Source organism: Vipera berus, assembly GCF_964194415.1.
Source record: "Vipera berus genome assembly, chromosome: 4".
Taxonomy (NCBI): Eukaryota; Metazoa; Chordata; class Lepidosauria; order Squamata; family Viperidae; genus Vipera; species Vipera berus.
This window is the reverse complement of record NC_138206.1, coordinates 26,559,458-26,586,819: the sequence shown is the minus strand read 5'-3', so window position 1 is coordinate 26,586,819 and position 27,362 is coordinate 26,559,458. Positions and strand designations below refer to the sequence as shown.

The 27,362-nt window shown below is 34.6% G+C and overlaps 1 protein-coding gene across 3 annotated transcripts in view; it reads right to left on the bottom strand.

Annotated features, from left to right (window-relative positions):
- Positions 1-463: 463 nt before the first annotated feature.
- The window catches only part of NBEA (neurobeachin), a 397,191-nt gene continuing 370,292 nt past the window's right edge, over positions 464-27,362 (bottom strand). For all 3 annotated transcript variants that reach the window (XM_081327264.1, XM_081327262.1, XM_081327263.1), the window contains 9 exons: positions 18,929-19,018; positions 14,895-15,087; positions 13,345-13,416; positions 12,773-12,928; positions 11,477-11,647; positions 5,924-6,025; positions 2,957-3,153; positions 2,133-2,284; positions 464-964 (listed from right to left, as the gene is read on the bottom strand). In XM_081327264.1, the coding sequence (XP_081183390.1) occupies positions 874-964; positions 2,133-2,284; positions 2,957-3,153; positions 5,924-6,025; positions 11,477-11,647; positions 12,773-12,928; positions 13,345-13,416; positions 14,895-15,087; positions 18,929-19,018 (1,224 nt within the window). In that variant the 3' untranslated portion in view covers positions 464-873. The remainder of the gene's footprint in view (positions 965-2,132; positions 2,285-2,956; positions 3,154-5,923; positions 6,026-11,476; positions 11,648-12,772; positions 12,929-13,344; positions 13,417-14,894; positions 15,088-18,928; positions 19,019-27,362) is intronic.

The following is a 27,362-nucleotide window of genomic DNA, read 5'->3' as shown; positions in this document are numbered from 1 at the left end:
GTGGGAATCATAAAGCGCTGTAGCATAGCATCTTAACCATGCTCCTGTCTGTCTATCACATTATTATTTTTTAAGGGAAAATTATTTTTTAAAATGCATAACTATGGCAAACAATGGCTTCATATCCAAATGCTTCATGTAATGAGCAAAACTGCATTTAGAAGGGGTGGCTTTAGACTGAAATATGCAGACCATGTTTCACTAGCCAAGTCTACATTTCAGCTGGCACCCCGTGTCAACCTTTAAATACAAGCTAGGCCTTTGGGCAGCTTTCAGTTCAACTTGTGGATGTGGTTTCAAGACATCAGGCTTAAAGTACATGCAAGTTGTAACTCCACAATAAAATTAAGAAACAGTTTTTGTTTTTTATACAAGGTTTTACTTTTACAAAAGTATCCCTTTAAAGTTAAGATGTGCATCTGATGTACAAAGTATCAAACGTAGGGTTTGTTTGTTTTTCCCCCCTTTTAATTGATCAGCTTGAAAAGAGGCTGGAAAATGGGAAATGGATGCTAAGGTCATGGCCCAAACCATATAAGAATAGCCAGACACAAGTTCCTCAGAATATTCAAAAGTCTCTTGTGATGTGTTCTTCTACCTTTTCTCAGTAAACAAAAGTATATGAAATAATTACCAAAACATCTATTAAGTCATTATAATTTACATGATACAAGCTTGCTTCTGCAGCAGCTGGTGTTCAGTTGTGAAAAAACACACAAAATAAAATGGTTGCTGACTACAATGTACAGCTATTGCTGGGTGTAATGGAATGTACAACGGAGGTCAATGCAGATTTCTTTTTTCCACCAGAGATACCTTTCAGCAGCACTTGTGCTCTCAGTGTAATCTTTGCTTTCAGTTCTTCACTCTGGTTTAATATCTATTCTGATGCTCATAATGCCAACGATTAAAATCTATATTAAAAGCTACAATGCTACCAGACGCCATGCCGGTAATTAGAGTCCTGAAACAGAAAAGGAGATCTGGCTTGTAAATATCTATATCTATATATTTATTATTCATATTAAACTACACTTAGCTAGTTTGAAGGTCAATAGTCATTTGAAAATACTAGGCAAAATGCAATATCCTGCTAAGAAACCTAAGAGTTTATGATGTTATTCCATATTATTTTGCAAGATAACAAATGACTAAAATTTGGGGCTTTCTTTGGAAAATGGCTGCTTCTACTTTTCCAGCAGTGGATTAAATGTAAAAAAATCAACAAAAATGACTACAAAAACAATTACTTTTTCCTCAATATGGATTTCCCATTTTATCCACACTGCGGACCTAATGACTGGCTCACCCCCACAAGAACTAAGGCTGAACAAGGATTAGAAGTTTGCAGTCCATGTTTTAAGATTATCAGTGGTGGGATTCAGCCGGTTCACACCAGTTCAGGAGAACCAGTAGGTAAATTTACCTGAATTCAGGGAACCGGCTGGCTTCCGGAGGGCCAGTCTAGGCCTTGGAGGCCTGGAGGATGCCTCCCAGGCCTAAAATGGCCTACTGGAAGTGCGTGGACACCATTTCCAGAAGTCTGTTCTAGGCAACGGAGGTCTAGAGGAGGCCTTCCAGGCCTAGAAAGGCTCACCGGAAGTGTGTGATGCCACTTCCAAAAGTCCGTTCTAGGCATCGGAGGCCCAGGCCTGTATCAAATAAGAGAACTGGTTATTCAGGTATTTGAATCCCACCACTGATTACTATCCAATATATTATTGCTTTCTTTGAAGTACCAGCTAGTGGAAGCACAGTCTAAAACATACCAGGAGAAATCTTAGCTATCTAGCTGTTTAACTGAATTCAATTGTTAACTGAGTGGTACATATTCTTCCACCCAAAATTACCTCTCTTAAAATAGCATACTTCTTTAAAGTATCAAAATTTACAAGTTCATAAAATCTCATGAGATCTTTTACAAGAATATTTAAATTTAGAATATGTTATCTAGATTTTTGAAATGATTTTTTGTGGGTACATGTGCTTTGAATTGGTAAATGTTACTGACTCATGTTTTAACATTCAAATGATCCACTTGTACTAAGTAGTTAACTAAGGGAAGACTTGCTAAGGAAAATATTAAATGCATATCACCCCTTATTGCTTTTTTTTTTTAGGTTTCAGCTTACCTCTGATCATGGGATAGGTCCATTGCTCTAATGCCAGCATCACAGCCAGGATAAATGTAGAGCTGTTTAAAGTCACAAGCCTGCCATACTTCTACTACTCCATTATCACCACCTGTAACTAGATTCTGCCCATCACTGCTCAGAAGAATAGCCTACAGGAAAATCAAAAGCAGAAGCAACCATAATAGAACTTCATTATTTAACACATTTTGCTTATAGTAGTAAAGCCTAACCTTAAGTGCAGAATGCTGAGCAATAAAATGTTTTTTATTATTATTATTATTAAAAGCAAAAGTGAAGAAGGCTTGCCTTGAAGTTTACACAAATCAGTTCAGCTTTTGCATTAGTATACAGTATACCACTATGAACAGCTTGAATTATGTATCCATTTAATCTCCTTGAGCTGCTGTTGCTGCTGGTAGATTTAGTTCCTTAGGGGCCCGTATTCATGACAGTGTTGAGATGTCTTCACAGAAGCCAGTGTGTGAACATTATGAAATGCATATAAAAGGGTCATCACTTGCATTTTGCTGGCATGAGTTTCATTATTTACCCCCCTCCCAGCTCACCACCCCACATTGATGCCTCTGAGTTTCCATAATTAAAGGACAACAGAGGTCAAGCTATTTAAGGTTTTAAGCATGATCAGATGATTAAGGAACAGATATCAGGAAACACTGTGTATTAAGCAAAATCTTGGTATAGTCTTTAAGAATAAGTCTAACTTAGTTGAAGCTGAAAAGTTGTTTCTATAGATGTAATTTTTTTCAGGTGACACTGAAGTAACATTAATGCCTTCTATTAAAATATAAAATAAAAATTACCCTGGTTGAATCATTAATTTCCATCTGGGCCAAAAGTTTTCCATTAATGCTGAAATTGCTGAATCTTCCTCGTTCATAATAGATGATACAGTGGCCTTCACTAGACACAGATATTAGGCGTGGATACAAACAATTTTCTGTTCCCTCTAATGCTCTCAGCAAATCTCCAGTAATTGTGTGTACCAGACAAGGTCCTTCTGTATATTACAAATTAATGACAGCATGTTACAGAAATGGAAATTCATATAGTTTGAGTACAGACTAAGTTAGAGATACTACTACAATTTCTGAGAAAGTTTTCTTATTATTTAAATCCTAATGATTTCAATACGAATTAAGAAAGGTTTAGGGTGGGATAGAATATCTCTCTACTAATGAAGAAAAACTCAGCTATCAAGGAGAGTACATCTGATCTCCATGGCACCTGCTATACCTAAGGAAATCTTTATAGGCTTATATCTATTCTTAGTAGAGGTTTTAGCAGCAGGAGGCCAGAACAGGGGCAGGTGAGGTTTGGAATAAAACTGGTGGTTAGGGATTTCTGTTCCATTGAGATAATAGTTGGCTACTACATGTATAACCATGTAATTTAGAATGATCATGGCTAATTCTTCCTGCTGAGTGAAATGAAAACTAAATTATAATTGGCTGAAAGGCCAGCAGAGACACTCTATCCAAATAACTGACTTAGATGAAGGTGAACTAGTTGGATTTAGGAAGAAGAGTATTTGCTCTAACACTTATTTTACCCCTCCATTCTGTTATAAGTGATTAGTGTTGCTTCAATTCAATATATCTAGAAATGGATTAATGGGATGTGAAAATAACATTGAGGAGGAAGAAGAAGAATTGTAGCCAAGGGAATGCTCAGATAAGAGAAATCTGAGCTAAAAGCAGAAATGGAATTTGAGAAAGTGTCTGAGACCTGATCATCTTTATTTCTCTTTAGGATAAAGGCAGGGAGTGGTGAGGTACATTCAGACTTACAAGGGTCTGTTACTACAACCTTATGATACAAGTTGATTAATATTTGTAACTTTTGTGTTCAAATCTGGTCTGTCTCCTAGGGCTGGCCCATCTAATTTCAATGTCTTCATAAGACTGTCGGGACAGCTTTTTTAGGGAGACTTTGAGACTTAACTGGAATTCATGCTGGAAACACTGGAAACCAGGTTGGTTTTGTGACACTTGTTTTATTGCAATGATTAGGTTATTATTTATTATTTTAGATGTTATTGTGAGTTTGTTTTACTTGTTTGTAAAATCTGAAGTTGATCCTGATGGCATCAATCAATAAATAAAAAATAAAGGTAATATAAGCCATGATAGAGGTGAGAAGACAATGTCTTCAAGTACTGCATGTGTCATGTCAAAAAAGTGAGAAAGAATTAAACAGAACTTCTTTGAAGCACTGTTACATCTGTTTGGCCATGAAAAGGGTCTCTCTAAATATTATCTCCAAGAGATCAGAGATCTTTAATATCTATTTTTGTTTCAGAACCCTTTTTGTTTAATCTAGACTTCAATAGGACCGCTGGAATCCATAGGAATTGAATTACTGAATCTTATCGAAGAGTTCAGGAAGTGGAAGTAAGGGAGATGTTGGAGAAAACTGACCAACATGCATTTTGATTTGCAGAATAAATTACAGGGGGAAATGCTTAAGAGAATTGGGAATTTGTTATCATACGAATATTAAAAGCATAATAGGAAACAGTTCCAGTAAGGATAGAAATGGCAGTCAAAAAAAGAAGCCAGCCTTACTACTGAAAATGGAGAACACAAAAGCAATGAAGTGGTCACAAAGGAAGAGTTCGGGCAGATAGGCTGGAAGTGTAGAACTTGTGACCTGAGAACTTCAATCTCAAAAAGATTGAAATCTGCAATATTCAGTGTAGGCAGTGTATTCGGGAAACTTCAAGTTTTTAAAAAGGATTTCAAAGCAATGGATTCTGCTCCACACAACAAATTTGGCAGTATTAATTATCTATAGGTTTGAATTTTGTAACAATGTTTATGCTGGCTTTTTTTTTAACCAGAGGCATCCTGGTGGTCTGGGCTATTTCATTTCTTGATATAAGCTCTTGCAGCTAAAAGCAGTCCTTATCCAGCAACTGCCTCACAGCAACCTTTCAGTTACGATGTGATGAAAAAGTAACGGAGACTAATGTTTGCAATCTTTACAGTGCCTCTCTGTCACCATGTGTTTGCCATTACAGTCAGTTATTATGTGTTGTCCTGTGCCTCACCCATTTCTCTATTCCCTTCTCAGAGAGCAGAGAGATTGCTAAGTTATCTTTAACTGAGCTGCTTTTCTCCACAGCAAAGCGTCCCTAAAAAGTGTTAACCGCAAGTAAACAGGCTTAGCTGTGACTTTAATTAGTTGATTAGAAGCCTCCTCCTGGCTTGTGGCTGCTGCCTGAAACTGATAATCAATTTCATACTAAAGGCTTTTGTTTGTCTCTTAAGTGGTTTATGGCATGCTGCAAATGCACTAAGCAAGCAGCTGTCACTAGCACATTCCTTTCTAATAATGCATATTCCCCTTAGTGTGCCTGCTTACTCTCTTATAGTCCCTTACTCTCCAATGAATGTAAATTCAGATATCAATTTCATGATTATTCCAGAGGAAGGATGAGCATTCCAAAGGGCAGGGGAGTGGAGGAAAAAGGCTATAGTATTTGCCTTTTTACTGGCTTCCTCCTGAGTCAAGTTCTGGAAACCTCCCTTTCTTTCTGGGCTCAGCTGGCTGTTTAGGGTTGTATACTTCCAATACTGTAAATCAACAAGGCTGAAGTAAAATTATAAACACAGTTTCAGTCATGTGGTTTTCCACTTAGCTTAACCACCTAGTTGCTGGTTCCAATTGCAGTTGCTAAATGAGGACTTTCTGTTTATAAATTATTGATGGTAATAATTATTTTGAGGCATGAAGTTTTAAACTAAAATTAATCTTTAACAACTGACCTTTAGCACCACTTATGACAAGTCCCAGCTCAGCACATACTGATACGCAGACAACTTCATGATCATGACCAGTTAGAACAGCTCTGGGAGCAGGATAGTCACCTAAAAAAAGAAAAAAAGAAAAAAAGAACCATATATACATTAAACTAGGTTGAACTTCAATTTGGGAGCATTTCTATTATTATGTTGGGGGAGGTCTGTTTTAGAATATCTCTAGTATTAGGGATGTCTTGATTCATATATATTCCTTCATTGCACACTGATATAGACATCAGGTCTACATTAGTCATAATAATTGTATGCATATTTGACTGGGTTTTGTTTTCATTTTAACAAAATCTTTTAATTAAGCTATGTAATGCTTTGGATTTGATATTTATAATTTCAACTTTTAAGTCTTCCCGCTCTTAAAATACTCTGGTCAACAAAAGTTAAGATAATAATTTAAAACTGCCCAGATTCATCTTACAGGGGAGAGGGGTGGCATAAAAATTTAATAAATAAAAAAACAAAACAAGAAACAGCTTTAATGTAAAAATATACTATTTCTCTTGGAAGTAGTTGTGTTTTTTCTTGGATTTGCACAGACAGCTGATATATTTACATTCTGAAACATATTTTTTTTAATTAAGTGCTGAACAACACCAATTATTTAGATTTCAGTGCATATGCTGGCTAGGAAATAGCCAGCCATTATGGCAATGCATCTGGGAGACATCACATTGGGGAGGACAGACTACCTATAAAATTTGGGATATACGTTTGGATTGAAAAAGAAAAGCTGAATAATATTAGAGGTAGTTTCTCTGCCTTGAAAGATGTTTACATCGGTAACAGGTGCATTATATTATGAAAAGTAAACACAGAAAGAGCTAGGAAGAACTCGGTGATATATCTTTCTATGCTTCTGGGTGGGATGTTTAGATATCAATAGGTTATTTATTTATACTTAATATTTTATAAATTTGTCTGTATTGAAGGAATGTAGGAGGTGAAGCTATCAAGTACAAACTATATAAGCAAATTATTTAATTCTCTAAATGATTTTTATATCCTTTCATAAGTGCCTGTTGCAATATATGACTGCAGTTTCAAAAGCATGTTACATTCTACACAGAATGAAAGTTTAAAAGTCAGCAACTTTTCCAGCCCAAAGTGCTCTAAAGGAAATGTATCAGGAGGTGAAGGGGTTTGACTAAATTTCTAGAGGATGCTAAACTACAGCTGGCAGAGGGCTTGAACTTATTTTACAATATTCTCATTTTGAAATTGCTATTCTCAAGTGTGAATTACCTGACTTAACTCTGGAAAAACCTCAAGAGTTTTTCATGAGAGTTGACAAGAAAGGGGAGAAGGGAAAAAGGAACTATTATCTTACATTACACATAATTCCGAAGTATCAAGCTTAATACACTCAACTGCAGGTTAACTATAATTACAGTGAATCCATACTGTTATTCTTTATTTGGTATTGTCTCTGAAAGCAGATTTTTAGACATGTCCTAACTGTAATATAGTTAGAATCAGCTGAGGCTTGGCAGTAACAGTAAATATCACTTCACTCTTTGCAGCAAATGAAAGAAAATAACAGTTTAATCAGCATTATATTATTTCAGCAAACCTGCTAAATGGGAAAAAGAATTTCACATACCACATTTCATTGCAAAAAAAAATGGACCATTAGGGACTGTAGCAATCATTCAAAATCTAACAAAATTCTCTCACTCTAATGGCACTACTGATAGATGCAGTGAAAGATTAAAGGCTAAGATACTAAGGGATATGCAGCTGAACCTTGACGCTGTGAATTGAAACACTGTCAGCTTGAACTCACAGTAATTTCCCCAACGTAGTAGTTTTACATTTCTGTAGTTAAATCACTTTAGGGCAAAATGGTAAAATGAGCTATCTCAGTGTAGTAATAAATGTAGTAATAAATAAGTTGGTAGCTTTTGTTTCTCACAAAAGACATAATATGCAATAATAGTAGAGAGTTTCTTGTATAAAAGAGAAATATTGTCTAACCATTTCATCCTATTTCTTCATATTTTCTTACAAATTAATATTTCATGTGAATTATAAACATTTTTCTTTTATTTTCTTGATAAGTGTCATACACTATCATCAGTGCAATAATTAATAATTATTAATTATAGTTAATAGTTGAAAAATGGAAGAGATCAAAGCATCTAATCTATGGCAGGATTGCTTTCCTATCTGAAGAGGTAGTAATAATATTGCATAATATTGCAAAATGAGCATCAATAAAATATCCTGAGTATCAAATCCCAAAGTGCAGCTTCCTAGAAATGTTATTTTGCATTATTCATTTTTCTCTACAACAAAGCTACTAACTAAACCAATGAAAGAGCATTGATTGATTTCATATTGCCAACAATATGAAATACAGTTGATACAGTTGATAACTGTATCCTAAATAGTGGACAAAGCATCTTAAAAGGCATAGTCTATTAATTTTTCATAATCACCTATATTCTCAATCGTTCTTGAGTCTTCAAAGAGTCTATTTTTTTTTAATTTTGTCATCTTGTTTGCACCTTTGTCTTACAAAATAATTCATCCATTCCCCAAGCCAGATTTTATGCTGATCATTACACACTTTGTCTGTTTTTTCTATTCTTCTATTGCCCATCTCCAAGACTCCAGGAATTTCCCTCCAAACCTATTCCTAATTCTTTCATTATCACCATTCATTGGAAAATATCATGCAAATAATAAATTCATAGCTTCATATGCATCCAAAACATAAATGACATTACTTCATACTGTGTGATCTCATTTTAGCCTTTTCATTCATAATTAAGTCTGCACCATCTGCAGATATTTATCAGCTCTGCTCCACAAGGTCACAATACTTTAACTGAGAACTATTATGTTTTTCTTCTTTCTTTTGGCTTGAAAAAGACACAAAGGGCAAACAAAACTCAGTTTTATCTCAAGCATGCTCATATTTTATGTAAGCTGGATCTCTATTAAAGTCTAACTTGTAAGACAACATCCTATTGCTCATGTCAACCAGGAGGCATACGTAATCTGGAAGGATTTTTTTGAAATAAGTAGCAAGGAGAGTTGGGAATACTCTTTTATTTCTGGTTATAAGCATGTAGTCTTTTACTGCGATAAACCACTGTGTCAACTAAGTTTACACCGGCTTGGGTTCTGGTAATTCCTTAACATCTTTATAATGTTTCTTAAATCCCTGTGCTTTACTAGGTGCTATAGACTCAGATGGCTATGTGCACAGCATTCGTTCTTTCCCATGCTATTGGGTGAAGATTAGAATCATATATTTTGTACAAGCTCCAAGGAGAAATTAGATATAACCATGTAATATCGTCAAATCACCAAATTGCACCCAATATTTATATCTGTAGGTAGAAACAAGAAGTACAACTGACGCAGACATCAAATAAAGTGGATATATCTATGTGAATGTAGATGAGAAGCTTGATAATAGAGACATTAGCAGCTATAACTGCAATATTTTTCCCACTAGGTATCTCTAGATTTTGGGAAATATAATTCTGGATGCTTACTGATATAAACTGACATCTAAACAATCAGTATCTCTTTATAGAGACATTTAGTATGTTTAGCGTACAGACAGTTTACCACACTCATTTAATGGATACTGAACATTCTCTTTAAGTATATGTAAAATGTGTCAAGTGAGACAAAATGTACTTTAGTGCCTTTAAGGGCTATTTACTATAATTGGTCCACAAACTGAGGGTTGGGCCAGCTGACACAATGTGTTCATACAGTGCTCAATGCAAACATGGCCAGGAAAAGCAACTCACACCTCTGGCAACCTGCTGCTATATAATGAGAAATGTCAAGTCCCAGGATCAATGAAATTTCAGGGGGGGGGGCATGACAGGAATAGCATTGATTGTTTTAAAGAAGAAACCAGTCAAAGACTGAATGCAATATATTGCACAGATGGACTCAGGAGGATAAGCAGCCAAGTCCACTATACCTACATGACAAAAAATTCAATCATCTCTTAACACTAGCTGCTGGCTCATTTTTTCCCCCCAGTCAGCTGGTTCTAATTAAGATGCACAAATTAATTTTTATCATTTCTGAATTAGTTTCTGGATTTGTATCCATTTCAGGAAAAACAACCCTCCCTCCCTTCCTCCCTCCCTTCTACCCAGTGTCCTTAGAAAAAAAACAACTTAAGCAACCTAACTTACAAATGAAAAAATAGCAAGTAGCCAGTTTTATAAGCTGAGTTACAGAACAAACTATATAAAACTATGCACAACTAAGAGAGGATTTTTCAAGTTAAAAAAAGTTAAAGTTTAATTAAACAATTTTCTCTAACTATAAATCCAGAATGTGTTTTCTGTAGAGGCTGCAGTCTGAATACTAACTGAAAAGACTAATGCAGGAATGCTAGTGAAAATCTGAACAGCACGTTTCTTAGTCTAGAGCTTAACTTCTAAGAGATTTTTAAGTAGTGTAATAGCCAACAGAAAATCCTGATTGGACCATACATCTTGGAAGCCATGCGTAACTTCATCTCCCTCCAGATGTAGTAACAAGCAGGAGAGTGCTGTATTTTTTTTTATACAATGGATTATTTAGTCAGAATGTTTAATTTGTTAACTATCACTTTCAAAATAATCCCTTTTCTACCATATATTTGGAAGCATTAAAAATAGATTAGATAGAATTTTATGCAGATCAATGTACCAATATGGTATGAGGCAATGTTAGATGGTTATTAGGAGTATATTAAAGCACTTAAATATGTATATTTAGGTATGAGAACTAGTAAGGGCCACATGGTACTTTTCAGCTTACTTAGTCAATTTATTAATAAGTAACACCAGAGAGTGATGAAGTGAATGCAAGCATGTTTATATGAAGATGAATGTAGCATATGAGATGTATGATTAGTGGTGTTGATGAAAAAAAAAGATGTGATCCTGCTGTATGGGATTTTCTGAAACAACTGAAGTTCCTTTTGATAATTGGATGCACTGAAGCTGAAATTGATAATTAACTATCTTTCAGCTTAAAAGATCATTAGAAAGTCAAACACCTATCCCACATAATTACCATAACCTGACATTTTTCTCTTGAGTTCCTTATCTCCTTATGTTCTGTAATATAAAATATCTTATCTATATCTCCAGATGACAGCTTTTGTGAACCTAATCCTTTTCTGAAAAATATCATCCATATCTTCCTAGAAATTCATTTTAAAGATGTTAACTAATTGGATTTAACCTATCTTATACCCCTCATTTTCATTTTCCTTACAAAATAAACTCCAGTAAAGTACAAGAATTGTAGATATTCTGACAATATTTCATTCAATAACTGTTAAAAAATAATTTTTCAGTAAATTATGAAGCCCATAAATGATGAAGTGTCTCCACAGGCTTTCCTGGAGAAAAAAATGGGATAGGGGCCCATGAGGGAGAAGATGGCGAAGATGGCTATACAATTCTGTACAGACAGAATTGAAAATATAAAATAAACATTACATAAATAGATTAAAAAATGCTAATAACTTACTGCTATTTGGGTTGTCACCAATGATATGATGTCGGCCACTCCAATACCACAACAGCAAAGTAGCATCGCGCGAGCCAGAGACAATGTAGCAGTCCCCACCAATATAAGACTCTGATCTGGCAAGACAAGTGACTACATCCCAATGGCCAAACACGATCTGTGTTAGTTTGCCTACAACAAAGAGAGGTTGCTTGACTGATTTTTTTTCTTGTGCTGCAGTGCATGATGAATACAAATTGCAGCTACCAAACAAATTTAAAAACAAAGCACAAATAAAAGACATTTTCAGCAATGGACTACAAAACAGGTAGTCAGACAGCAGGCAATAAGGTATTCAGTATGAACATGTTGTATGCAGGCTGCATCTAATCTCCATGCAGATGTGTTATTACTGCTTTGACATATGATATGGCATTTCAGCCAATAGATGCCAGGTAATTTGCACTAAACGCTCTGTAGCTTTAACATGTATAAATGTAAAAAAAAAGCTGTTCCCTCTAGAGTTCTCATTCTGTATCCTAAAGGCTGAAGAGGTTTCTGCATTCCCAGGTGTCAAGGTGATATAACATTGACTTGTTGTTCATCAGAGAAACATAGAAAACTGTCCACTCTTGAATGGTAATGGCTCTCCAGAGCCTCAAACAGATATCTTGCCTTTCACCTACAAGTGATCATTCTTCGCTGGAAATGCTAGGAACGGAATCTGTGACCTTCTCTATGCAAAGTATTTGTTGTATGATTGGAGTTACAATTTTTACCCTCCTGATCTCTTCCTGTCACAAAACCATCACATCCAAGGCAGCTGCTGGATTGTAAGCCTGAGAATTCTCATTGCAGCTGCCACCACTGGAATTCTGAATAGTTTAAAATCCCTTGAAAATTTAAATAATTTTGGAGGGGATTTAAGTAGTAAAGGAATCTGCTGTTAGTAAATAACAGATTCATCCCTATCCTAAAGGGGGAAAACATTAAACTCCACCTTCACCAGAACATCCTAAATGAGTATTCTCTCAAAAGATATTGCAAAATATCTGAGGCACCTAAAACGTGGTTACAAATTTATACTTAGGATGGATGATAGTGGAGGGCAAAAGTCTCCAAAATTTGAAACAGATTTCAAAGATTTTTAAATTAGCTTTTGGGATTTGTAACAGTTACTCATCCTTATTTCAATTCCTTCTCTGATGTGAAAAAAGCATTTTCTATATTACTTTATTTAATTTAAAAATATTTCTCTATTTTGTCATGCTGTAAATGATGTAAGAAAATGAATAAAATTCCATGTGAAAATTCCACCTGTTTCTGTTGAATAAACTCGAAAGCTCTTGTCCCAGAAACCACAGATAAGAATGTAGCGATTATCTGCTGTGACCACGAAACAATGAGCATTGATTTGAATGCTTTGATCCACAAGATCTGTGATCTGCCGTTTATTCACACCAGAGTTATTGGCTGTGCAGAATAAGAAAAAGCAAATTCTTTCAGAAACTTTATATCATGAAAATAAACTTTGCATGTGAGTGAACATGCTAATTCAGGCATCACAGTAGACTTACTATACCAGGGGTAGGCAACCTTGGCTCTTTTATGACTCCTGGCTCAGGAATTCTGGGAGTTGAAGTCCATAAGTCATAAAAGAGCCAAGGTTAACCCCTGTACTATACCTTCAATCCCATCTGTCAAGTCTCAAATAACGGCCAAAGTTTTTCTAATACACACTACTTTGCAAGCAATTTTTCCCTAACATAATGTATATTTCATAGTGTAAAATTAGTGACTGTAACTATTTTTCTCTATTTTGAATTCTTCTAATTTATGAACATATTATATACTAAATTCTTATTTATTTTTTATCTAACATAACATACCAATCAATGGATCCATTTCAATAGGAAGGTGATGAGCTTGATCTAGAGAATATCCTGGTGCTCCTCTGAGGCCTAAGGAACAGAAAAGAAATGTCAATAATGGCTATATAAAATTAGGTTTGGGATTCCTAATATTTTCCTCTTTCTTGCTTTCCACATTAGAAAATGGCAAGGAGTTTTGGTGGTTTTTTGTTTTTTTTTTGTAAGACTGGAAGCCTGGTCTTTTTTTGAAGGAAAAATTGATTTTGGAATTAAACAAGAAAAAGAGGATGGGGAAAACACTAAAACAATAATTACTAATTGTTCATTTTGTATATTCTTACTATATTGAAAATCTCTCTCTCTGTGGGTGGGTGTTTGTGTATGTATGTATGTATGTATGCATGAATGATTGAATGAATGTATAATTTTGCTGGAAAAGATTCTGATATTGTACATATTCATCAAGACCTTAGAAAGAGCAAGTCTTCACAACCTAAAGAAAAACAACTCCTGGGGTCTCTAACCCAGGGAGTTAAAGTGGGCTGATGTTACTATCAACCTGGCTTTGCTCAAGGGATGATATTTGAACCTGTTGTAGTAAACATTTTGTTTTCACATATCAGAATTACAGTTTAATATACATTTACAACAAGACAGCAAAGGGATATGTGATGGTCCCTAAATAAGACATATTATGAGGGCATTTGTTTCAGATGTAGAAGTTTGGATTCCTTGCCCATTTTGCTGCACATCTCTTTAACTATTTCTCTACAGTGTACATATTCCTAAATCTGTATTGTCAGTCTATTCTTTTCTCAATTTCCTATTCATTTCCTTTGTTTATTATGGTTTGTTTCCTATAAGTTTTCATTTGTGTCTGAATGAAATTAGATGGAGACTGGCATGTTTATTACCACATTTTTAATGCATTAAATAGAATATGTGCGTATCTAATGTGTAGATATCAGAAAGGAGTGTGTATAATGGAAGTGATTGCAGCTAAATCTTTCCACCACTCCAGTAAATCCCAGTGCTTTCCTCTTGCCATGTTCTCACATAGGGACTGCACCAATAGGAAAGCAAAATGACTAAAGAAACTCTGACAAAGTGAGAGGTCAGCTGTTTGTATCAATACCTCTCTCTTGATCTTAAAAAAAATCATTCTCTCCCCTCTGTTGCATACTTTAATGAATAAAAAAAACCTAGTGAATATATATCTAGCTTGGCCCTAGCAATTCACTATTATCCACATGCAATCCAATGGAATAATTGCTACTTAAATTGGGAGAATATAAACAAGCATTCAAAAGAATATCAGGCAGGTTATTTAGGGGTGTGTATATATTTGTGTATATGTGGTGTGTATCTCTGTGTGTTTTGAAGTGGCATTTAATTTCTCCAATGATATCTACAGAGGTGGATTAAGTTATAAAAAACCTTTTTAAACATCTTCTTGGATTTATTTACATTTGAAAATAAATATTTACATTTATTTGGGTAATAAAGTTTAATACAAGCCCAACCCTAACTATACAAACTCATCACAAAATCCATCTTGAAACACATACCTACTGTATTGTGCCATCTATTCACTGCAAAAAGCCGGCTGCACGTCACAGTTACCACTGCAGGAATTGTAAGGTGGGGGAGTGTATTGGCTGCCACATGTGTGACAGGAGAATTTGATGGAAATTTGAGCACCATTATAACATCTTGCTGCATCTGATCTTTAAACATAAGTGGACTCTGTGGAAGGAAACACTGTTGAGTAGAAAAGGAAAGAGAACAGAAGAAAACAGAAAGAATAACACAATTAGTGAGAAGGTCTGAGGGGAAAATAAGGTTAAGAGAGTCAGGAAGTACTTACACATCCAGGAGAAAAATGTTATTTATATAGCTACCACTACAAATACAAGACAGCAAAATTAGAGAACTGGTTACTGGTGAATTATAGTAAGGCAAATATGGAAAAATCATGGAAAATGTCCATTAATTTATCATTATAGGTCATCTGATGATATAGTTAACATTAACAAATAGAAAATCTCACTAAAATGCTTACAGTTGTTTATACAGTAAAGTTGTCAAACAGAAGCAGTAGTTTAGTCTTCATTAGGCTCATACAATACACAAGCTGAAGAAACATAAACTGGAGGAATTGAGTTAGGAGCTCTATAAAAGCCAATAGCAAAACTAAATGTAATGGCATTAACAGTAAGAAGAAATACTAAGCTAAGCTGAAAATGGCAAAACCATGGAATACACTCTCCTTAATAAATAAAATGTATTACTGTTTTTAATATTATCCTGATGATTTTTAGTGATGTGGAATAGAATGAGGAAGTGTACTGTAACCTAAAAAGCAATCTAGTCATGCAGCGCTTGTCATATTACAATGCTTGAGTGAACATGTATGTCTTCAGTAGTTGTCTAGTAGAACACAGCACAGGGCAGGTAACTTCCCTAAAGAAGGAGACACCATAACTGAAAAGATCTTACTATTGGCCACAATACTGTGAACCAAATCTATTAGTAGAACTACAAACTGGGAGATCCTAACTGATTTTAAAGCACATGTTAGAAGACCCGGGGAGAAGTAATAGAAATTCATAAGCTAAATGTCAAGCCTCGTGTCGCACAGCACAATAAAGGTAACAGGAATCACAAAGAACTGAATGAGAAATTTTAATGAAAAAGTCAGAGGTAAGGAACAGAACCTAGGAGTCTACACACCCTATTCATTGAAGTGGACTCTCTGAAGATTTTGAATATTTTACTGCATTGAAAAATATGGATTGACTTGCCACTTCTGCATTTAAAAGTACTACTACTACACTGAAGACCCCAAATACTTCAATCACACTGCCTGATTCAATTGGAAACAAAGTGCTCAATGTAATCAAAATGGATAATGAGATCATGCTCCCACATTTGCAGATGATCATCACTAGCAATTTCACAGAGATACTGAACACCAAGGCACTCTGTTACATCAAAGCATGTTCACCATAGGAAGAACAGAAAGATTCTATTGACATTCTGTGTTAGTGTTTCTGTAAGGAGGCATAGAACCATCACAATATTCTGCCCCAAATCGCAAGCTGCTAAATTGCTCTAGCACACGGGTGTCAAACTTGATCGCGTCATGTGATGTATTGTGATGTATCATGACTTTTTTTGCCTTTGCGGAGTGGGGGTGGGCGTGGTCTGTGCATGATGCATCCGGACTGCAGGCTGCCATTTGACACTCCTGCCCTAGCATATCAAATAATCAGTGAAGTGGTAAGATGCTGAAAATTCCAGAAGAAGCATTTCTCTAGCTCTTTTGATAATGGTAATCTATTACAGCAACCAAACCTATTTCAATTATTGATCCATATGTTATGTCAGATTGTTTGTAACTGGATGGCTTTAAATTTCTCTTTATCATCTTGCCAAAAGGGAAAAACTAAACTGCTACATATGCCATATTTGTTATCACATGTGAGTGTAATTGTCAATGGATTTAATAAGTCTAAAAGGTTATTTACTTCCAATCCATTCCAATATCCTTAAAAATAATGTAGGATGTGATCTGCATGATTGTTCTTTTGGAAAAGCAATAAATTAAAAAAGCAAGGGTCCTGTCCCTCCCTATGTACTTCTTAGGTAAATGTGTATAGAAAAGATAATCAAGAAAACAGATCTGCAAACAACTAGAAGCAAACAAAGTCATAACTAGTAGCCAGCATGGGTTTGTTAAAAACAGATCATGCCAAACCAATCTTATCTCATTATTCGATAAAATGACTAAACTAGTAGACCAGCAAAATGCAGTGGATGTAGTATACTTAGATTTCAGTAAGGCATTTGACAAAATAGACCACATTCATCTGTCTGAGACGGTATAGGTTTTCCTGCTTGAGCAGGGGGATGGACTAGAAGACCTCCAAGGTCCCTTCCAGTTATTCTATTCTATTCTATTCTATTCTATTCTATTCTATTCTATTCTATTCTATTCTATTCTATTCTATTCTATTCTATTCTATTCTATTCTATTCTATTCTATTCTTTTTTCTATTCTATTCTATTCTATTCTATTCTATTCTTTTTTCTATTCATTACAGATTAAAATAATTTCCAGAATATTCTAGAAGTGTTATGAGAATATGTTTTACTTACTATGATCTTGTTATCCCTTAAGGCTTTAATCATTTTCTTTCCCATAGTTTAAAGAACACAGGTGGTCTTCAATTTAGGACTGTAATTGAGCCCACAATTATGTCATAAGTCGTTTTGATTGTTAAGTGGGTCACCATGTGCCTGATTTTATGACCTTTTCTGTGGCAGTCATGAAAAATATATGGAGTCATAAAGCAAATGTAGTGGCTATTAAGCAAACACCATGGTTGTTAAGCAAAACCATTGTTCACAATGGGTATTTTTTTTTCTAGGAACCAAAATAAACACTGATTTTTTTGACAAAGATATTGTAAATTGCAGTTACATGATCATGGGATACTGCAATCAGCCATAAATGCAGGCCAGTTGCTGATCACTCAAAATATAGTCACATGACCACAAGGGTATATGTGTGCCAGCTGTTGGAAATTTGAATCCAAGTCTTAAATACATTTTGAGGGATATGTCATAACTTTGAACATAAAGTAACTGGTTGTAAGTTGGGAACTCTCTGTATCTTTTTGCTACTCTTGGACTATGAATGGGGACCCAGGTTCACATCCATCTGCAGCTATAGAAACTCTCAGGGCGAATTTGAACTGTTATTCAATACAACCTGTTTTAGTGGACTATTGATTTGAGATTAAAATGGGAGGAATGAATGCTACATACATTGCCTTTTGCTTCTTGGGAAAAAGTGGCATATAAATGTAACAAATGAAAATATAATCAATTGCAAGAAAAAGTGTTCCCTAAACAATTTTGCCCTTAATATTTAATGACAATTGAAGTAGAACCATTTAAAAAACGTCCTCAACTTCCACTAAAATCTTTATAGACAATCCTCAAAAGTTAGAGGTTTAAAATAGGAACAAAAAAAGGAATGAAATACAGTATAATTCTTTCCAGTTTACTTGAACCATACATATATTTACATTCCTCTGAAATAAATACAGAAAAATGAGTTAAAATTATGTTACAATTTCTAATTAGAATTCAAACAAGTATTCAGTATCTCCTCTCTGGAAAGACAGCAGGAGATTAACTATAATTCCTCATTTTGGATACCTAGCCAGCATTCATGAATCACATAAATAATTTCTTTAGCAATGGTTTCTGCAATAATCTACCATGGAATGTTTTTACCATAACAATATAGGCTTTTTAAATTTCCCAACATATTATTAATCTCAAGCATATTTACTATAGTAAAAGCTGATTTAAAGAATCAAATATTTGATAAATCACTTAGTAATTGTCCTAGTTCTCCCTCTCTTTCAGCATACTATTTCATGTACACAGAAACACACATACAGAAAATCTGAATTTGTAGGGAAGTCAGAACACATAAAGAGAAAGTGTTACTTAAATGGGCATTTATGACCAATAAAGGATTGTTGGATTCAGAGGAAATAAATCCCTACAAGCAGTTTTATCTCACCAGGTGCATAGCAGAGCTCCGAGGAGGATGTGGCTCGATAAGCAACTGAGATGGCGTCTGTCCAAAGTTCTGTATCTGTGCCTCCATGGCCTGCAGGGAAAGCAGAGTGCTTGTCATAATCAATGTGCATCACAAATATAGGTCAACACACTCCTTGACAATACAAGCATATCCCAAGTCAGCCATGAAAAAAAGTCCAGAAAATTCACTGGGTGCTCTTCTCCCAGGCTGCAGACTCATCCAAGTGTTAGTATTTTGTAGACAGGTGTTGGTTCTTTCAAGCATGCTTCAGTTACTCCACTAATCATTGCTATTTCAAGTAGCTGGAAATGCATGTGAAAATGTTAACCTGTGAGGACATGCAGCTTAAGACCTTGTGAGAATTCTCTGCACTAAACACAACATATACCTTAATGAAGTCCTTTGTAAGGAGGAAAGTATGAGGATCTCTAATAAAATAAGCATCTGGGATCTTGAATTAGAAAAAGAGAAATATAATTCACAGAGAATACAAATCTAAAAAACCCCAATAATTTCTATCAGATTAACTAGGCACAAAAGAAATAATTATGCTGCTAATTGTTTATCTACTTGTAGATAAAGGAATTAGCCCCAATACAACTTTTATTATGTTTTAATGCCATTTTCTTGGTAGATAGGCATTTCCTTAGTCTTTTTTCAGATTAGCATGTGCTATTTCATTGCTCATTTAATCATATTTTATTGAGGTTGTACATACTGTATTATCAATAATTTGAATTTTTCCAGTATTATCTCTCACAACAATTTCCTTTACTTTTGTCTGCAGATCAAAAACTGTACTACCAGTAACATTTTTAAAAAAGAAAAAGAACCAACCAGCAGCCAAACCTGGCACATTTTAAAGTTACAAGTTGACTTGGTGCTGGCGCTGAAGACATGTTGTCGGAAAAAGATGTAATGTGTGAAGCAATTAATGAAGTGCTAGCAATGCAAGTTTCCAGTTTTAAAAGGAGGACAGGAATTATTGCTCACCTCATGCCCACCATGTAATGTCCCATCCAGCAGTATAGAATGGGTAACATCACCCCTTAAACCAGTGTTTCTCAATCTTAGCAACTTTAAAATGTGTGGACTTCAGCTCCCAGAATTCCCCAACCAATATTGGTTGAGAAACACTGCCTTAAAGAGTTATGATTTGGAAAATAGTTTCAGTTTTGACTGCTTATAATGAAAATAACATGGTTTTATAACTATCTGTAGGGGAAATTCCCTCAAGACGTCAAAGGCAGCAGATTTGTGAACAGCTGTGCTAGCAACAGCAGTGTTGAGTTGTGTTTACTACCCTCTATCCTGCTCTGCTTACGAAATCTACATAAAGCCTGCTTACACTCAACTTTTTCTTAAAAGATAGTAAAACATAGAGCACATTGAAATGAAGAGGATATTACTATGGCATAAATGACTAATGGTTACTGTAGTTGTTCCTAAAGAACAATGCCAGCAGGGAATTAGTCTAACCAGGAAAAATACACCTCTATTTCCAGTAGTTTGAAATCCATCTGTTTACCCAACAGGTTCCAAACTAAGAGTATTGCATGCAATTAGAAGGTGTGAAGGGAAAAAGTAAACACAAAAGCAAAGGTAATGGCTTCAGAAAGGACAGAGTGTTTGTACATTAGTGTAACATGTTCTATTATTCATTCATTCATTCATTCATTCACCATTTGATCCCATACTCTGCAGAATCCTACCTACCTTAGTTATGCATGTGAGAACATTACATAGGTATGACTTAATATACAGCACATGCATAATGGGTTATGTACTAGGTTATTTTCCACACGATTCAAGTATTTATCTCTTTTTTCCCTGTCCTTTGAAAAACCTAGTGAATACTTGGTGCAAATTATCAGTGCTGAACTCCATGCAAAGCTTTCAAGAAAATCTCCACATCCAAATCACATTCTGCCTTGAAACTAGATGATAATTGAATCTAATACTGAAATCCCATGTCCACTTACCATTCTGCGAGCTCATTAAATTCAACAATTTCTGAACAGACATCCATCAAATTGTACAGGCAGCATTATTTAAAACAGATACCAGGAAATGCTCTGATAAATAAATATTCCTGATAGTCCAAAAATAAACTATGCTCGAGCAAGTACTGCAGTCTTAACTATTTCAGAAAACAATTTGCCTTACTGAAGAAAAAAAAATCAGTCTCTTTCATCTCTTATATTTGTTAGCTGTCTCTGGCTAAGGCTTCCTGATATCCCCCTTCATCTTATGCTTTTTATTTTTTTCTCCCTATATTATTTAAGGGTCATTCTGCAATGGGTAGGAGAGTATGTCTGAGTCTCTGGAGTGTACTGGAGAAAACAACAGTACTCTTTTTGTTCTAATACAGAATAATACATACAACATACATACAAAATCCTGTGCAGTGCATAACAACCCCTGTCCACCCTGAAGCAATGGTTGACTGCTCCAGCTGCAACCAATTCTACATATTCTTCCAAGAAATATGTGCAAGCACATAAATATATTTGTATAGGTGTGTGTGTTTGTAGTATATACTATCAGAAGCCACATTTCAAGTAAAGGACAATGCCAGGATAAAAACCCAAGGTATTACATTACAAAATTAAGTGACTCCAGCTGCATATACTCATTTGAACATACAAACTGTCACACTGAAATCTATAAATACAAGCACATGTTCCTTTCCCTTCTTCCAACAGACACAGCAAAAAAATAAACAAACCCAACAACCAACCAAACAATAACAAAAAACAAAAGCCTTGGAGGGAAATGTGGTATGAGGAAGAAATAACTGCATTGGGAAGAGAAGAAAAGTGGTGAATGGAAAAGGTAAGTGAATATGAGGGGAAAAGAGAGAAGCAAGACAAAAACTATTGCTCAAATTAAATTTCAAAAACACCCAACCATTGCAGCAGTAAGCTCATGATTTTAATAATAAAACTAATGCCTATCCCAGGTACTTGGGAAGGCCAGAAATGCCAAATCCACTCTAAATCTCTGTCTAAGTTTGTGTACAACTAGCCATAACATCCCCCACCCCAAAATCTGCGGACGGCGTAGGAAAGAAAATAGGTATTAAAAAATTTTTTAACCTTAAAAAGTATAGCCAAGATATGGAAAAATCTCTCAAAATTAGAATGTGGAGTCTGACATTGTTATGCAAATTTAGTGTCTATCTTGAAATTCAAATACATGCCAATGAAATAGTCATTAATTTTTCATTAATTAAACACCTATGTTTAAAAGTAAAGGGAACCACATTAGAAATCAATAAATGTCTCTTGGGATGGCCAGTTTTTACTAACTGTATGGTGCTCACACAATAAAACATTAATTAAAATTATTATCTTAAATCACCAATCAATAACCTTGTGCTCACAAGTTAAAACTATGCTTAATATATCAAATTGGAAAGGATTTTAAAAATAATTTAGTCCACTCCCCCTGCTTATGTATAGGATTCATTATACTATCAACATATTTGATAGATGACCACTCCACTCCACTTAGAAAAACTAGGCAACAAAGGAATGCCAAAAACTGATAGTTTCCAGAAGGGTGCACATGAAATTTATTGTGGATGGTTTTTTTTTTATGCTATTTGGTGTCCAAGTAGCTTCCCAGCAACAAAATAAAATACTCTTAATAACAATACACCACAGTAATCATGAAACAAATGGACAAAACTATCATAATCTTGTAATAATCACAATTAAACAGCACTATGCTTCAGCAAAATCTCACCACACACACACACACACACACACACACACACACACACACACACACGAACTTTCTGTCACAACAGGAACAAGTCTCTTGTGGCAGTTTTAAATTATAATAAATTTATATTGTCAGAAGCTTTCATGGTATAGAGCTCACTTCCTCGGGTGCATGAACTATTACCCCAAATGGCGGGTCAGCTTTTTCTTTTTTGAGGCATTTAGATTTCCTTCATAGCACAGAGAAAAACAACTACTTGCTGCTGTTTCCAATTTTATAAGCATGAATAGGGCTTTTTTATGTTAATTAGGTGTTTGAAGATACTACTGTGGCATGTTGAGTGTTTCATCTAATACGCTAGAGGAAGAATATTGCTCAAGCACATAATTTAAAGGGCCTAGGTGATGTCCTTGAGTCTTCTTTGTAATACTGAAAATCAGGATTGCTACTGCCAATCACAACAGGAAATAATTCCAAATTAAACAATCCAAGAGTCTATCTTGGCATAAGGCCATTTCCTATTTTTGGAGCCAGATAAAACTATTTTGAAGTCTTGCTGTTGCCATTTCCTTTGCAATTCTGTACTTTTGAGCATGACCAGATTCCCCTATTCCTTCTATTGCATTCCAAGTGATGGAAAATCGACAATAGTTCCATCTATATAAATCCAGAATATGGAGCTTGACAATATATGACATTTACATTTATAGCAGCAATGATGAAATGGCCCTAATACTTTTCTGCCATATAAAAGGTTTAAAGCAGGGTTTCCCAAACTGGGACATATCCTTCTTTTGAGAAGATACAGACAGAGTCCAGGGCAGGTGTGAAGAACATTTTAGTTACCTTGTTATAATAAATCTACCTTTCCCAAAGATTCAATATATAGTTTTCATTGTTCATTTTGGATTGTTAGGGAAAGTGTGTACATTAAGATTACATAAAAGGGAGATGTGATGGCAAGAAGATTAGGAACTCCTGTTTTAAAGGAATGCCTAAAGATTAGGCATTAATCCATCAAATTTAAGTACCATATGCAGGATAATGCCTTTAAATCTAAGGTAATGCCATATGAAAAAGAATTGTCAGTGAAGACAAATTAAGTCCTCTTTATTGTATTTCTATTTTATTTTTTTTCCACTCAACAAAGGAGGCAGAAGAATTCTTACTGCTTTTTTTATAGAAACTCAACTTGATTGTATTCTGTTTAGAGCAGACATGATTGACAGCACACTGGGTAAATAGCATATGCAGCCTGAAAATGTTATTGTTTCATACTAATGATATGAGATATTGCTTTTTATTTTTGTTTATGGCTGTTAAATAGCATTAAAATCTTCAGAAACAGTGAGAATAGAGCTGAAATTATTGATTTCAATTTGACATTAATGCATAAAGCTTAGAAGAGATTTTCTTTAAAGACAATAAGTTCTTGGTTGTTAGAATAAGCAGACAAGAATCCTTGTCTATTTTATAAGACTACTAAACAAAGAAAAATATTTTTCTTTAACTTCTTAGTAACTCTTTTTCTGCTGAGAACACTGCAGAACTTTGATGGAGTTCATTATGCCAGTGATGCGATGAGTTAGCATCAAAAGCATAGAGTCACCCATTCTTTCTCTCTTTCTGGAAGCACTTTCTCTTTTCTTTATTTCTTTCTCTCTCTTCTTTACATTTGCAGGTTACTAGAACAAAAGGTCAAATTGTTCTTGCCAGTGGTATGACCAGTCAGTTTCTTAGTTCAGGCCAACGGTATTACTTGCTTTTCTTTCTACTATTCTACAATATATTTATTTGTGCCTTCAAGGAAGCATTCACTGAATACGTCAGTTTCAAGTTTTCTTGGCAGACATTTTTCAGAGGTGGCTTGCCATTGTCTGCTTCCTGGGGCTGAGAGGAACTGATCCAAGGCACCCAGCTGGCATTGTGCAATATTACTGGTTACATATATTTATACCACGAAGTCACTGTTTAAATAGGGGTATTCATATTCAATTATTGATACAAATATTTTATTCATTATTTATTCACTGATGATGTTACCTATTTAGGGTAATGAAATGTTTGCAAGAAAACAAACAAGCTCAGAGAACACCATTGCGATCTATTGTATGATTCTTTCCTGGATGTTTTGATTACAAGCTTGTGTACGTTATATCCTTTACCAAATCAGTAAAAAGTAATTCATCAGCAATTGTACTGTAATGTCACCAAATTTGGTTGAAAGACATCAGATTAGATAGATTAACCTAGCAGAGTAAAAAAAGGATCAAAAGTCCTTTTGGATCTCTCTGCAAAGCTAGAATGAGACAGTGAGAATGAATATTGTTATAGTTAATATAAATATACCAACTAACTCTATTGAAACAGCATTATGCGTATCGGCTGTGTGTGAAATGAATATGTCTTTGATTACATTTGGTACACTGGCTAAAAATAAATGAGGTACAATGACTGTTTCTTTCCACTTAGTTTTATGTGTCATCAGACATGCTAGAAAACTTAAAATAAAGTGTACTTATCAGAATGTATGCCTTAGGGCAAGTCACAGAGTTTTCCCAATATGTTGGTCTGGAGTTACTAATGGAACTGTTTCTCATGAAAGGGTCTCACATATTCCCCTTTGCCCACCCACCATGTGCTCAGTTAATTTCAGTTTTTATTTGTATAAGAAACAACATTGGATTACATTATATATTTAAGGTGCCTAGAAACCATTGGCTGAGAGAAATCTTATTCTCTTCAAAATTAAATGCTAAAATTACAAAATGTAGTTTTAAGTAAGTTGAAAGTAGAAAGCTTTACTGTGAATTTGAAACTATCCCTTCTCTCCTGATAAAAAATGCTTTTTGGTGCTCATGAAACTTGACAGCAATTGCTTACAGCTGCTTGGTTTAACTTTTATTTAAAGAACTCAATTGGGAGCTTTTTAAATTAGAATTCTATCATACACTAAAGAATACTATGTTTATTTCTGAGGATATAACTTTACTACCATATATTCACTCAAAGTTTGGGTAATTTTTGCTTTTTAGTTTTAGTTCTACTTACATTTGTTATATTCAAAGCTATTGGAAGCTTACCCATAGGTTTAGATCAAGGCAAGAGATTATAATGTAGTTTATAGTTTGCTGCCTTTTTAAAATAAAGAAAAAAATGAAATATTTTACAGTCTACAACAGAGTTGCCAGCAATGCTTATCTTCAGCAGTTATTCATATTTAAGATTGCATTTATAATGCAACATTAAGGAAGATACAGTATGTAAACATCTTTCAAAGTTGAATTTAGATCTAATCATACTCAGAGAAGACTTACAGAATTCTACCTAGCTTGTCGTGGCTACTAATTCCAACTATTCTACATCCTTTATTTCTGCTTTGATTTCCCAAGAAAGTTTCATGATGGCTTCTCAACTAGTCTTTAAGAAAATCAGTTCTAGAATATTGGTATCATCACTTCTCACTTTTTATAAATATAAACGTTGCAAAGTGCTTCTCATATCACAATTGCCTCAGAAAAAAAGGCCACATCACAAAGGAAAAAATTATCACATTTTCAAATAAGCCTTCTATGAATGGACTATGTATAAATGAAATTCTTAGAAACTGGGGTTATACTTCCAGGACTTTTTTCCTCTAATATCACTACCTAGTTGTAAAGAAAGCTAAGGACAGAAAATCCATATCTGTTCCTTTAAAATTATCATACCTGAAGGCTAAACAAGACAAGAACTGTCAAAGGCACGAACAAACTATTGCCTTCTTAAAACAACAGCATCCATGAAAGGCAACTACAGAATATTTATCACTTTTTGGGGCGGCAGTTATGTGCCCTGTTTTAGAAATAATAGTCCTATTGTTGAAGGCAGTCTTCTCCAAGTTTACTTGAAAGTCCCTAGATGAACATAAAGTAACTTTTTAATATCTGGCACCTGGTTGACAGATAGGACATTATCAACTGGCCATAGAGTTTCCAGTACAAAGCAATATGTTACAGTAATATTTATATAACATTAATTAGGAAATTAAAATATCAATTAACATTTTAAAGTTACTTTAAAAGGCTAGCCATTTGATGTGAAGAATTTGCCTTTATCCTCTTATAACCTTGCTCCAGTGAAGCATGAAAACTCATGCCATCTTCTTTTGCATGAATAACAAAGAGTAGAAACATACATTTCCATTAACAGATGAAATCACATGCAAATTGGTAACATGTGCTCTAATTTTCTTTTTCTGTATAAATTACATGTAGAAACAATAATATAGCAGAAAAACAAAATTTGGTATTGTATTCTTTTATTTATTGCAGCTATGGATTCTTTCTGTGGGACAGGTCATAGCCGAAATGATGGCTGGGAACTGGAATTAATCAGACAAATCCTGCAATGATATTTGATCATGGAGAAATGTATTTTAATGGAGGTCTTTTTGTTGTTCTGGCTTATTATAGGAATAAAACATAACCATGTAAAGCATTATTTTTATGGGTCAAATTAAAAAACAGAGAAGTTTAGTAAATCAAATAATATAGTATCTACATTTCCTTACTTTATATGCACAAGACTATATTAAATATTTAAATATAATTTTATGTTCCATCAGTCTATAAAACACATTAGAAAAACATTTTGCTATATAGTAGAAAGTTACTAAATCAAAATGAAATTTCTGTCATTGTTC